Source organism: Buceros rhinoceros, unplaced genomic scaffold (assembly GCF_000710305.1).
Source record: "Buceros rhinoceros silvestris isolate BGI_N320 unplaced genomic scaffold, ASM71030v1 scaffold10985, whole genome shotgun sequence".
NCBI lineage: Eukaryota > Metazoa > Chordata > Aves > Bucerotiformes > Bucerotidae > Buceros > Buceros rhinoceros.
In genome coordinates this window covers 1,127-16,398 of record NW_010412292.1, presented here as the reverse complement: position 1 = coordinate 16,398, position 15,272 = coordinate 1,127, and the positions used below count along the sequence as shown (strand labels likewise).

The 15,272-nt window shown below is 40.5% G+C and overlaps 1 protein-coding gene across 1 annotated transcript in view; it reads left to right on the top strand.

Moving 5' to 3' along the window:
- LOC104493620 (serine/threonine-protein kinase D1) overlaps positions 1-7,388 on the top strand; it is a gene marked incomplete at its 5' end in the record, with an annotated part of 15,400 nt that extends 8,012 nt beyond the window's left edge. Inside the window, 2 exons of the mRNA XM_010136339.1 lie at positions 6,119-6,204; positions 6,742-7,388. Of these exons, the coding sequence (XP_010134641.1) occupies positions 6,119-6,204; positions 6,742-6,960 (305 nt within the window). The remainder of the gene's footprint in view (positions 1-6,118; positions 6,205-6,741) is intronic.
- Between the last annotated feature and the right edge of the window lie 7,884 nt (positions 7,389-15,272).

The window sequence follows — 15,272 nt, the reverse complement described above, 5'->3', positions numbered from 1 at the left end:
CCTGCTGAGGAATTCTGGCTTTTTGGTGTAATGCTTCGCCTGGCCTCTTCCCCCATTAAAATTTAACCTACGAAAACTAAAACCTGTCAATTTTTGTAGCTCTCAGACATGTATTTTTTACTAACTGAGTGTCCTTTGAGCACGTTTCTGAGAGCATCATTTCCCAAAGCTTGGCCCTCATGCTTAAAATCCCTTCTTTAACTTCACCAAACCCAACTGCTGTACATTTTAAGGTTTGTCAGAGAATGTGCGTGCTCGCGTGCACACACAATCTCACAGATTCCTCCATAGGGAATTCTGATTTCCACCCCCAATAAGCAGCTGCATTTTCCCACCTTTCCCAATAGCTTCTCTCTTTCGACAGAATACTCCCCCAAAACTGAATTTGTCTTTGTACGTCTGAATAGAATCGTAAGACGTTACTGTAGGGAGGGAGTTTCTGGGGTAAACTTTGGGTATCTTGTAGAAAACCAGGTTTTGCCACAGCCGTTCAACATTCCATCGCCCTATCTGCTATTTCTGACCTGCCTTCAGTGATCGTCAAGCCAGCTTACATTTCCAAATTCACTGAACTGCTGTATGACAATTTGACCTTAATTCAAACTTCATTGTGAAATTTTGCTAGATGTTCACACAGAGGAATCCACTTGCAGAGTTCTGTCTGGTTTATAGCTTTAAATTTCACATCTGTCAAACACAACGCCTATTTTCCACAGCACCACTGTCATTTCCAACATCGACCTTCCAGTCCACCAAATTTGCATAATCGCAAAAGATTTATTCGGGCTTAGCTACAGGTGACAAAAAAATAAATACTGCTAATATAAAGCCATAACTCCCTGAAGGATTTTGTCTCTCTGTTCATGTTTTTTACCTAGTGTGTCTTCACTGTAGCGGCTGTTGTTTTGAATCGCGTGGTCCTAAAATGTGCTATGTCAAGCTTTGGATTGTTCATGGTGTGTTTCCTTCTGTTGTGGAATTTTCATAAATCATTGTATTCATATTTCATCAGCTACCCACGCAGCTATTACAACTAGCCTGATGAGCTATGTGATGTGCAAATTGTTGATTAGGTGCTTCTCATTACTCCGTGTTATTAAATAATTTGGGAAGAAACAGCGCACTTTCTTCCATGCATTTAATTTGGTCATGGTGTGCCTGTTCCACTGCTTTTGAGTCAGAAATAAATACCACAGCTGCCTTCAAGCCAGTATTTATTTAGACTTGCTTTAGCACAATGTGAATAGAAACTCTGTTTCACATATTAACGAGAAAGGCACATGAAAGAGGATTGAGAACAAGGAGGTCAAATGTATGTTATAGCTCAAAGATGCTCTCTCCCTCAGTAAATGTTTAACTAGCTGTTTAAACTAAGGTCTTGGCTCTACTTACATGTTTGCTAGGAGAGATTAGTATTAGAAGCCCTCTCTTGTAGAGGTGGAGCTTTAAACTGCCAAGGATTTCTTTTGATAGTACAGCTGAATCCATGTCTCTGAAAATAATAAGCTCTGCCAGCTGAAGATTTTTTTTTTTTTACCAAAATAATTGCATGGACACTAGAGAATTTGTCAACAAAGCTGTATTTACCAGCGGTAGGGAAGGGGGTTATGTGTATGAAAAAATGATACTATTAATCAATACAGCTATACTGAGAAAAATTCAGGGCTAGGAAGTCCTAAGTTTTATATTAATGGCAGCAGTTTAATTTTTCAGAAGTAATGGCTGTAGGAGTAGCTAATATTATGGGTGTACCTTAAAAACTCTGGACCAGATATAAATTTATCGTTAATTTAGGACTTTTTCTTGGTATTCTTAAAGTGATTTCTATTTTATAACTTCTGTGAAAAGTTAAAGTCTGTATGATAGGACTGAAGAAATGGAATGTTCATAATAGAGTTTTGAGATATTTCATAAACGTTTGTGTTAATGTGTGAGTCGCATCCTCATTCCTGTGAAAACCGTAATTATGTGTTCATTTGATACTTCAGAGTGAAAATTGTAACTGTGTCTTTGCTACAATTAATTATTTGCCATACTAATAAACTGCCATAAGTAGTTTAGGAACATGAACCTCCTGACTCTGGAGGCTTCCAGTAAAATGCAATTAAAGAACAATCTTTCCTAAAACAAGGGGGCAAACGGCTTTTTAAAGTTGCATTTGAATCTTCCTGTTGGGGATTCTGCTGAATGACCGCCTGTCTAACTGACCAGTAGTCATGCTACTGGAGTAGTTGGCTAGTTTATCCCCCTTTAACAAAGTCTCCAGCTCCTGGAAGCTTGATAAGCCCTCAGCTGGCTGTTTATGCTATCCTTCAATCATGGAAAGTAAACAAGAGCCCATAAAAGCGTTAGAAAAAGCAGTACCGTAATTCCCTCAGACCTTTCATTCAGGTTGCTTCCTAGGTGATAACCTGTTGGATTTCCCTAGATGACATGCAGACCATAGCTGGTCTTTTTTAACGGTCTGCATTTATTGTATTACGGATTTTACAGAGGAATATCATCAAACTTTATAAATCTCCTAAAATGCATGACAAGGATTACTTTAAAACTTGATTTAAAAACGTAAATAAATCAGTCTCTAGTGAAAACAGATAAAAATTACTCGAAGATACAATGCAGTTGCTACCCTCTCCTCAAAACTGCTGGATCTTCCTAGACAGAAAATTGAATTTCCTAACAGTTGATGCCCCAGTTTGGTCCCCTGAATCACACTTGTGTTCTATGTCTAACTGTTGATACCTTCCTAATTCTTATTTCTGGTGTTTTTAAGCAGTACAAGTTAAGACATAATCATCAAACCATTATTTATGTGAATACTTTTTTTTAATTTGGAAATTGATTCAACCTGAGTCTTTACTGTTCATACATCTTATATGAAGAGTGGCCAGACCAGGCTATGTTAGATAGTGGCTGTCAGGACACTATCAGGACGGGATGGACTTTCTCTAAGCTGAAACAGAGAGAATAACCAAGATATTTCCTCATTTCCTTTAAATAGTCCCACGGAACCTATCAGCGCCTGAACCTCTACGATTTAACGCCGCTTAAATTCAGAATTTTCTCATTGACAGACTGTGCCAGATCCCTAAGGAAATCCTTTAATCCTTCGGTTCCCGCGCTCAGCCTGTCTGTGTTGAACTCCTAGCTTCTGCTTTCCATTACAGAGCGCTGTCCTTTTGTTGCCCTGCCAGTACGTATCGCTTGACTTCTGACACTCAGAACTCTTACACTTGAGAAATGGCTTTTCTTAGATTACATGATCTCCTGGTAAAAAATAGCAGATGGTTTTTGCTATGGAAATTCATGTTTGATCTCTTTTCTTCACCTACATTTGAAAACTTTGAGTATTAAAGCAAATGAAATTGTATCAGATAATTTGGGCCCAAAGTCTTCATAAGGGTCATGTTGCATTTGTGCTTTTTTATTGCTAAGTGTCCAGTGGTATTGAGAACTTTCCTGGTACAAGGAACCCCAGATAAAGAACTCAAAACAAACACCAAAAAAAAACCAAACAAACCAACCCCCCAAAAACCTTGTTACAGAGATAGCAGTATTCCAGCAGTGAAACAGGCAGACTATCTGTGTAAACTGTTCTCAAGAACAAGTGATTGCTCGGTACTGACAATCCAAACCATCCGGTGAGGCTGCCTTTTCACTTTCATCTTAGTTTCCTTTCCTGTCCTTTGTGTGTGTTCGTTTGTGATTGTTTACAAACTGATGCCTTTCTGGTCTGTTCAATAAGCCATGGGCAATTTCCTCCAAGAATACAAAGAAATATGTTATTACATGTAGTGTGTCATTGTCCTGAAAGGAAAAAAAGGGGCAAGAGGGTCTTTGCCCTGTCGTAACATGAGGCAGGCTGAATATCTGTGTATAATTTCATCACCTGTAGGCTCACAGTCACATCTGTGGGTTAGACAGAAGATAGATGCGTAATAGAGGCATTATCCTCCGTGGCAGGGAGAATACTCAGTAGGGACTTGGCAGGTGCAGAAGAACATCCTGGGGAACTTGCACTTATATCGCAACAGTTGGCTGACTCAGCAGTTCCCAGGACAGTCAACTCTTTCATCGAGTTCTTGACACATTTGCTAAACTTAAGTTTGTAGTAAATGATTAAAAGTTATGTAAAGATCATATACACCTGAATACCACTGAAGAAAAAAACAAATGGGAACCCTATTAAAGTCACATTCAGCACTGGCCCTGTTTATCAAAAACCAGACTGAAGTCTTACTGTAATTCTGCTGAATGTAAGGGTAAGGTGACAGTGTTGCAGATGATGCTGGTGTTTGCTGATACACCCAGATTTACTGCGGTGGGTATGGACTATGTTCTCATCTTCCAAACATCAGGTAAAAAAATGGCCACTACTTTTCTCCAGATGTCACTCTGTAACTGAACCATGGCATATGACTGACTTTACGGTCTCTTCCTCATAGCTTGGAACTTGAGAACTTCTATTACCAGTAAAGAGGAAAAAGATTAACTGCACTATTTTGGAAAACAGATGAATTTTCAGAGTGCTACCATCTCTCGGTAGTGGTCCTATTCGCTGTCCACTGGCTTTCTCATCCACAACCTCTTCACAGACTGTTTTGAGAGGGAACAAAATAAACCTGAGTTAGAGAATTGAGCATGAACTGTGCTTTATGCTAAGAGACAGTAGCTAAAAATTTGTTTGTCCACAAAAGAAAATTAGGAGCATCTACTCCAGGAAGAGCATGGCTCAGAACCTCTGGCAATGCCTTCTTTGTCAGAAGTCCTAAGATTTGTTTTATCTCATTCCCACAATTGCTTTGATTTCTAAGCCAGTATTCATCACCAGGAAGTCACGGCTACTTTAGGGACAGTCCGCTATTGCTAAGAATAGTTTTGTCTTGTCTGCCTACATCCAGAGAGGCTCCCGTATACATTCCCATTTTCCTGGACATTGTGCTCTGCCCCATGGCAGAAACACACAGAAAACTCTAGTTGGCAAATTGAGCCTGGGGAAAGGAAGCTTCTGTTATAAAAGTAAAAGAAAAGCTTTTCCATATTACGGCTCAAAATACAACCGCAGAGATGTACCAGTTTAAAGAATTCTTCCCCATCTCCTACTTTTAAAACAGACAAGATGATTATTAAGCTTCTTCAAAGTCCAGCTGACTGTTTCAGACCCAGTTCCCCTCAGTGAGGCCATGTGTCTGTGTTACTTTCAAGACCATCTTTCCCTGTCACTGTGATATCAACAAAGAAATACTGATGCAAACCAGCCTACTTTGAACAAGCCAAGGGATACTGTGATGAAGAGGGAAAGTTGCAGCGATATAATTCCTTTTGGCTGGTCAGTTATTCTATAACAATAAGCTTTCCCCAGAAGTCATGCCAAACATTTAGCACGACGTAAAATAGAATTTAGCCTTTCATGATACCCTCATTTTTTAAATTTTTGTAATGCTTTTAAGTCACCGCATTCAAAACTCAGCAAATCTCATCCCAGAGATTTTTCCAAGTAGGTCAGTCAGTGCCATTCCATGCACTGGTCATGGGCCTCTTCCCTTCAGGCACCACAGCGCATACCTATAACCTCAGTGAATTATTGACTCCTTCAAAAACACAGAAATTAAGGCATTTGTAAGACCCCCTCTCACCTTTATGAAACACCAGACCGTGGACTAGCAGGTAGAAGCAATTCTCAGCTCAAAGTATTGCAAGACTTAGTGACTCACAAAACCTGATTCCTCCTCTCAGTGCCTGGGAAGATGCTACTGTCAGTCATCTGAAAGGGATACTGAGACCCTCAGAGGAATAGGTGTATATGTGTTCACTGTGGTACCCAAAATGTGCTGTAGTCCTCGCTTACATGAGATTTTTTTTCACATGAGCAGGAACCGAGTGAGAATTATCTTCAGTCTTTGCTGTGTGCCTGTTGGTAAAACTGTTAGTAAAGCGATTGTAATCCCATTAGGAAGGATTGCATAGGTACCTTCAGGGACATCAACATTTGACGGCAGTCTGTAAGGAGGGATACCGTCCTCTTTTTACTACCGCCATGTCTGTCTATCTCTGTTTGCATGTCCTAGTTGAAACAAATGTATTTAAACTGACATTTACCAATATTATTACTTTTCAGCTATTGATCTCATAAATAACTTGTTGCAAGTGAAAATGAGAAAGCGCTACAGTGTGGACAAAACATTAAGCCATCCGTGGTTACAGGTATTGCTACAAGTTCCATGTTTTTTCTTTTGCATTGAGATTGTTAAGTATAGAACAAATTTTACCTTTAAGCACAGTAGAATCTAAGCAAATCTACAAACCTGAAGACATTCTCAGATCCTGAAAACCTCATACTCCTTCACCAATTTACCTATAAATTCTCATAAATTTCTGAAGTGACAAAGATGTTTCTTCTTCCTTGTTTTGTGACTAGTGTGAGGAATTGTTTCACCACAACGCCTCATTTAAAATCACAGAAATCTGTAGACTACCTGTATGTTCTGCAAAAGAACCTGTAACATCTCCATACTACACTAATGACAGAGTTTAATAAAATTAATTTATCAAACAATCCTATAGAGATTGAATCTATGTCTATAGGTGGACTTCATGTTTATTAATTATAAGATTTTTCCATTCTAGAGCAATATGGACCTTTAGATTGCAGAGTGAACAGCACTTTGCATGTTGTCGGTAGTAGAATGGAATGTCATTTATTTTAGGACATTTAAAACTAATACTGTTAATCTATTTCAGGACTATCAAACCTGGTTAGATTTAAGGGAACTCGAATGTAAAATGGGAGAACGTTACATCACCCATGAAAGTGATGACTCCCGATGGGAACAGTATTCAGGAGAACATGGATTGCAGTACCCAGCTCACCTTATCAGTCCAAGCGCTAACCATAATGAACACTCCAAGCTAGAAGAAACAGAAATGAAAGCCCTCAGTGAGCGTGTCAGCATCCTTTAAGTTGCATCCCCTATAATCTGTCAAAACACTGTGGAATTAATAAATACATACGGTCAGGTTTAACGTTTGCCTTGCAGAACTGCCATTATTTTCTGTCAGATGGGAACAAAGCTGTTATGCTGTTACACTGTTGATGCATCTGAGTTGCCAAGACAAATCAACAGAAACATTTTTGTGTGACCAACTGTGCTGTATTTACAAAAGTTCCCAGAAACACTAAACTTGTTATTGTGAATGATTCATGTTGTATTTAATGTATTAAAACCTGTCTCCACGGTGCCTTTGCAAACTAGTGTTTTTCTTACTTGAGCCTCATTTTGGTAAGAGAGAACTTTCCCATGAAGGGTTTTTTGTGCATCGTTAGTATTGTAATTGTAAGCAAACTCTTGAAGAGTAGATTATAACTGCTGTTCTGTGAACAACTTCTACCGTTTGGATAAAAGCTTTATTTAGTGTCAAAAAAGTAGAAAAAGCAAAAAATAGCAAACTGCATAGCAGTGTACAGTTTCAAATCAGATAACCTGTGTGTATGTGTTTGCGTGTTTGTGTATGTAGATACACACACGCATGCAGTATAACTTGCTCTTAAGCCTAAATGCCTTAGTAACGTAAACTGCAGCATATGTTGGTTGTATTTCCCCTTTTCTTAAAATATTCTTCTCTCATACGAATATTCTCTAATATGTACATTCAGAAGCTAAAAAACTTGTTGACTTTGTGTATGTTTTCAATAAAACTCTTGTTAAAATGGATTCATTTGATTCATCTTTCTGTTCAAAATATCTCTGGAATGGCATCAGAAGTAGATGGAGTAAATTAGTTCATCGTTAAGGAGCCCGTGTAGAGGTAGGAAGGAAAATGCTGCCGGCTAACCTGCATACCTACAAAATGTATTTTGTAAGAACCTCCTTGGACTGATTCTATGTCGTAAGTTCAATCAGTGTGGAAACATACGGGGGAGTGAGGAAGGTAGGGACGCATTAATGGGAATGTTGTTTTTAGAGAAATGTGCTGCTTCTGCCACGCCGTTCCGTTGAACTGACAGTGTAATGTGGATCTCTTCTGCTCTCCTTGCCCTGAAAGCTAGTTTTCCTTTCTAACAATTACTTAGTGTTCCAACACTAAACCCAGTTAGCTTTAACTGTGAGAGAGGTTCAGGCTGCCCTGCAAAAGACATGCCGGAGTAACTCAGTGACAAGCTGAAAATCATTCTATGCCACAGGCTATGTCTGAAGAAAACCCAGCTGATATACAGGTATTGCAGACTGAGATTAAAAAGGGAAAAGATACACGGAATAAGAGGCAGAAATATGCAATGATAAGAGCTAGTAACCACATATGACAAACCTCTGCTGATCAAATCCTGGCTTTTTGTTACAATCATGATTTTTCAGTAGATAAATCCATTCTGTCCTCGAAGAATAGCTTTGTCCAGAGCAAAAATGCCAGGTAACATGACATAACGTGACCAGAGGTAGCAGATTTTTTCTTAGGTGTTTTGCACCTCTTATATAGTTTATACCTCTTATATTAGTTTATACCGCAGAAGAAATGAAGAAAAGGCACCTTTATTCAAACAGAAAAAAAAATACAGAAAATTTTAAAATATTGTGAAAAAATTACTTACAAATCCCTTCTCCCTCCTCCCCACCTCTTTCCCCTACTCCTGCAGCGGAAAAAGAGATCCTCCTCCACTCCAGCTGGACTCTGAAGGAAGCCGTCTGGTAACACTGGCCGTGTAACGTGCTCTGAAATGCTCTGGTTTGCATGTGTTGACTATTCTGCCATGCTGTAATGTCTGTACTTTCAGTCAGGACACTCCGACGAGGATGGATTTGGCTAATCATTGGCCATTGTTTCTTTTGCACTCAGCTTTAATCTTAAATAATCTGCAAAATCAATATTAAATAGCCTCAGGCCGATGATCAGATTTCCGTCAGTAGAAGTGTGTATGTGTGTGTATATTTAAAAGCAAGTCCACTTAAAGGTGCAGCAGTGGACTCACAGATACATAAAGATTATATTCAGTACTTTAACAGCTCCAGGAGTCAAGCCCAATTATCTATTCTAAAAGGAAACTGAAGGAAATTATCAAAGTCATATAGACTTTGTTCAGATGCTGGTATCATGACTGCTCGTAAGGAGCCATGACCTCACAGAAGTGCCGTATAATTTTGTTGTCTCATTCCTCTGTGTTAACTAGTAACAAAGATTTAGAGCTTTGTTTTCATACTGATCAGTTTAGGTGAGTCAGGATTTTATTAGTGGCTTGGTATTATTTACAATTAGTCTGCAACCCTTGAGCAAAGGTAATTTTCAACAACACAGTTAAATTCTCAAAAATACCGAATACCCTACTGGTAGTCTGTTCTCAAGTGGGAACACCAGTCAGGAGACTAAAAGAGGAAGAAAACTACTTTGCAGCTTGCAACCGCATCTCTGAGAAGCTGGGTGAGAAAACTAAAGCCAGTGCAACTTTTAGTGACGGCAGGACATCGAGTACTTACGCTAAATCCCAGCATCTGCGGCTTTCTGCCATAACAACACTTAGCACGTGCAAGGGTGTGGTGAGCACAGACCGATGTTGATCATCTCATGGAGCACTGTTGATAAACTGTTTGCCAGCACCGCAGAGACCAAAGTATAATTAATTCTTACTCTGAGGAACTTTCTGGCTAGCTACTAAGCATGTTTTCAAAAGAACTCTTGTTTTATTACTAGGGGCATTACTATTATTATTATTATTATTATACTATTTTTCTTCCCTAGGCCTTGTTTTTGTTTTTTTTTTAGCACTGAAGCTTGCTTCAGTTTAAAAATGTTGCACTGTGAAGTTGGAACTGTTTTCAGTTCAGCCAGACAGATGAATTCACTATCTCAAAGCCTAAATGGAAACTTGCTCCTCCAGACACATCAGCATCAAAGTGTGCTGAAGCAACTCTGGGATTGTGTTGTCCTGCACAGTTTCCCTTTGCTCGGTTTACTCCGGTAGGCTGCTCTGTGGTAATGTTTCCATGGCCTTTACATCTTCTGTTAGGCCAGCGGTTCCTGCGCATGCATCATGGAAGCAAAACCAAGGGTTATGCTGCACGTAAGTATCGACCTGAGGGTCTGTCGATGGTGTCTCTTTTTCTGCTGCACTGCTGCACATCGTATGCATGTCAAACACACGTGTACACAAAGTCACACATCTGTAGACGTGTTTACTCTGTCAAAGCTTAGCTGTGGCATGCAAAGAAGTAGCCAACCCATACTTGGAAGCTAGAACTTCTGATTTATGTTAAGTTGCCATTTTCACTTCTACTATTTTCTTTATTCATTCAGATACAAATTCTTCATCCAGTGTCTCGTCCAGGCAGTTTAATTTACTCAGCAAACAGGGCGAGCAAAAAGCATGAACTTGTGCAACTTGTACAGCTCAACTGTCGTGCAGCTGCTCAGCCACACGTGACCATCCATCCACACCTTCACATCACAGGCTGGCCAGGAATTCCTGTCAGTGAGCCTTGTCTCCCATTGCCCCAGATACTACATTAGCTCTCAGCTTAGCAGGATCTCTAAAACAGTTGTGTATTCTGCCTTCCCCTTTTCTTCCTCCTCCCTCCTTTTTCCCCTCTACACCTCACTATGGAAAAGCCTTTCTAGGATCTCCCTTCTCCAGTGGTTAGAAAGTTGTAAATACTTGAAATATGAAGACTGGCAAGGCAATAACCATCTGCTTTGTGTGTTAACAAGTCTTTTTTTTTTTTTTCCCTTTTTGAGGTTAAACAAACCAGGTTATTTATTTTACATTATTGGATAAATCAACACCTCTTCTACACACCTGAATTTATCCTGGACCATGAAGACACAAAGGTGACACAGAAAATGCTAACAAGCTGAAAAAACCCTAACCCCTTATTGGGCTAATGGGAACAGATACTTGGCATCCCATGAAATTAGGGAGAAAGGAAAAAAAAACCATTCAAGAATGAATCACTAGGAAGGTTAGCCCCCCCATATGCTACTTCAGTCCATGAGACTTAGGAAGAAAGATCACAGCTGAGTAATTATGGAGTACAGTGTAAATATGGAGTATCAGTCAGATTATGAAGTGTTTCAGAGAGGTCTACCAGAGTATTGACATCCTGGAAAAGCTCCGCTTCATGCAGATAAACCAAAGCCCTGTCCCTGTAGTTGTTCAGCTCCCCAAACTTTGCTCAACTTCTCAGTTTCTCAGAGATAGTATTTTTTTAATTATTTTTTATTTCCTAGAAAGATAAGATTATGATTTATTCTAGCAACAAAGGAATCCAGCCGCATACTGCACTGGCCACTTTCTACCTCACGACCAGACCTATGGCAACTGAACCGGAAGTCCTGGCATTTACTGTGTGGGTACCAGATGCGAAGGAGCATCATCAGACCTAAACCAGAGGAACTGTCTTAGTAGATCAGATACTCCTCAGTTGTGACAAATTTGACACCCGAATGGGAAGCAGAGTTTCACCTTTCTCTTTATTTAGGTCATTCCTAGCAAATGAAGCAAATGAATGCTGAAATCGGGGTCTACCGGGTGAGCTTACTAAGCTTTGCTTTGCTGAAGAACAGGGAGCACGCATCATTAACAACTATTTTGCTGCCTTACTAAGCACACCTACAAACTAGAACAGCAGCTGTGCACAAATAAGAGTTTAAGAAAAGTCTACAAGTTTCAGACTGAAAAGTTACTGTTTCAAAAGGTCCCAAGAAATGCAATGTTTTGCTTGGGCATCCAAGCACCAAGGTCCTACACCCTAGGGTGTCTATCTCTGCTGTGAGCCTGGAGGGCCTGGGGCCTCACGCTGCGGAAGTCTGCCAGGCAGGGTGCCAACCAGGGGAGCTGCAAGGAAAACAGGCGTGATGAAAACGTGCCTTTAAGGCAAATACCAAAATCTGCAAGCACATGCGTGCTGCCAAAGTTTGACAAAAATTGGCAGATTCTATTGAAGGATTTCATTGCGGACAAACTATTTTCCAATGTGAATTTATGATACATTTGCCAACTACAACTGAAATAGTTTCCGAAATAACTTCCAAAATGAATAGTGACTTACTGGTGATGACCTCTTACACTTTTAATGAGGACCGATTTTTTCAGAAACTCCTAACAACCACCCTTTGAAAAGCAAGTAGTTCATTTTAGTTCCTCTGTTGACTTAAGCATACAAAAACATGAGTTAATTTTGAGCAGTTAGGTCACTAAATTTCATAAGTGGAAAGTGTACGGACATATTCTTAAGAAAAAATAAAAATTGGTTTGAGGGACCTGGCTCACATTTACCAAGGAAACAGCTGCAGCACTTTAAGATGTTACTGCCTCAGCCCCCAGCTGTTTGTTACTGTCTTTATAACAGAGCGGAAATAGAACCTTTCAGCTTTTCTAGTTGACACTCGAAAGCAGCTAAGCACAATTTTTATCTCAATGTTTAAGTTAATTGGCCTGATTGCGAATCAGGGCTGTGATGCTCCACTCTGCCACCTCTGCCACGGGAAGACATCTGTCAAAGAGGCCGGAGGGGGAGTGAGGGTATTTCACTGCTGTAGGCTTGTCAGAGTTCATGTGGCAGAGTCCTTAATCGCATTTCTCGAAAATGAATTACGAGCTTGCAGGCCTGAATCCCTAAGGATTTCTAGGTGTCCCAGGCTTCCTGATTTCTTCTGAAATAGGATTTAGGGTCCTCAGTGAGTAATAAGGACTGCTGAGGTTTCTAACCCTTCCACTGTTGCTCGTGGCATTGTATCTCTACACATGCTCTCCACAGGCGATCACTACAGGTGTTACGAATAGGAATCAATAAAAACATTTATTAAGGTGATGTTAAAAACCTATGCTCCATCCACACGCCTTATCCTTTAATCTGCCAAGAGGAAGTATGCTCAAAAGCATGTACAGTCAAGAATTTTCATGGCACAAAGAGGTGAAAAGTTGAGTAGTCATTTGGCTCACAGCCCCAGACGGGAAACCCTCTAACAGGCAAAACGAGACTTACCGGTAGGAATATAATGACTGCAGCCTTTCACAGGGACATGAGCAGCTCTTAAGAAGGAGCACTTTTTATGTTCCTGGGCTGATCTCGACTCAATCTTAATGGGAAGTTTTGTACGTGAAAGTTCCATCCGGAAAAGGAGCCAGTTCGAGATGAACTACTTTGAATCTGATAACGGCTTTTTCATATTCGTTATGGCCTGAAAACAGCCTCCCTTGCCTAAAAAAATGCGTATGTATGTACGTGCAGAGACATTAATGGAAAGTTGGAAGAGTTCCTATTACCAAGCAAAGCATCATCAGAAAGTATTTTATAGATATTTTATAGATAAAATTGAAACCCCCTTCTCATTCTCAGAACCCAGTAAAACACAAAGGAAAAATTTCACAGACTGTTGGTTTTCAAGGTCACGACATTTCAGGAAATTCTGAGCAAGTTGTAGCATTAGAATGATGAATTCATACTTAGAAATTGGTAAGAGGACAAAGCAAAAATTCTAGATATCCAGAATTCTGTTCCCCTATTTGCAACTATTGAGATGTGGAATAGTTTCACTTTTTCTAAAAATTTATTACTATTAGCCACTCCTCTGTCAGAAAGTAGGCAAATGCCACTCTTTGTGCTTCACAACTGGGGCAGCACAGGTTTAAATTCATGAACTGGCTTGCTCAAAAGAAGCTCACCAAAAAAAAAAAAAAAAATCCACCTCAAAATCAGTCTCAGAACAAGAGTACCTTCACAGCCAGACATCATCCTGACTTATATCTTTGTTTTCTTATGGAATTAATGACACTTGGAAAATACAACACTCAAAAATATGCAGGAATGTACAATATTCTCAGTCAGCCCCTCATTATGTTTCTATATTTAGCTCCATTTGTAGATGGCAAAGTGACAAACAAAGTAAATGAATGACTTGGAAGCAGAGAGCACTAATCTGGAACTCAAAGCCGAGAGAAGGCAGGCCCACTAGGTGATGTCTCCCCACCTTTCCAGGTTAACTTGGATGCATCCAAAGAATCTGCGATGTTCTGTGGAAGGCCAAGGCTATAGCATGTGCATAAAGTCATTTACAAAGAAATCTTTTCACCAGACTTGTAAAGAATTTGTAAATATACAGAATTCCTGCATCTGTAACCACGGTTGCCTTGGAGGTCACAGTGTTCGCATGCTAGCTGCCGAGCCAGGCACAGTCCTTGAGGTCCTCCTAACAGCCACTAGCACGCCATGGCAGCTCCACGGGTTTATGAGCTCATTCAGCAGAAATCTCTTAGCACATTGCTAACGAAGTGCTGTGACAAAGGGGGATATAGTTTCATGGTACGTTAGAATAAACTGCACTTACGCATCTCCTGTCCCCATGCAAACTGTGGCTCTCAATGAATATCGAGACACCAATCTGGCAGTTCAATGCAATAAAGAGTGCACACCCAGATAGACTAGTGTGTCACCGATGGGTGATAGCACCTGAATTCTCTCAGTGCTGTATGAAAAAAAACGTGGTTGCATGACCTAATTCATTCTTTTGATCAAGAGGATAGAGGTGACAGTACTAGGACTATCATTTCTCCTGCTGCTTTTTTCCCAGCCTTACAGCCAAAGCTGGCCTTGCCTGCTCCTGGAGGCATCTCGTAGCTGAGGCTCCAGTGCCTGGGCAGGGACCACTCCCAGCCCTTCCTTTAAAAGCCCCAGGGCTCCTTGCCCTTGCACAAGCCCTTGCATCCGCGTGGTTCCTTTTGCATCTCACAGACATTCACTGTTTCCAGATTTACTGTAGATCTGCTACATACTTTTGCTTGTGTCACAGGTTAAGTCTGGGCTGCCACTGGATGAGTGACAGCTGCTCTCTGTTCTCCCTTCCTGAAGGGGAAGAGAATGGGAATACAGGAGAGAGACTTATGGATTGGAAAAAAACCCTAAAAGTGAAATGAAAATAGTAACAATAAAATAACATATATACAAATAGATACGATACTGATACTGAACCCAACCCCCCTGATGGCAATTACATCATCGTCACCAGTGATGCTGTGGGCAGGCACTGGGGAAGGCCCAGGCTGGACTCGGCAACAGGCAGGAACTGGATGCAGGAGCTGGATCCAGAACTGGATTCAGGGATGCACGGGTTGAGATTGAGGACAGAAGAGAGAGAGTCCTCCTTGGACACCGGCCATTGAAGAAGAGAACAAGAGAAAGAGAGCTTTGTGATCCCTTGGTTTTATAGTGAATATGACGTCTATGGGATGGGACACCTTGTTGGTCAGTGCGGGGTCACCTGTCCTGTCCGCTCCTGCCCGCAGGCGC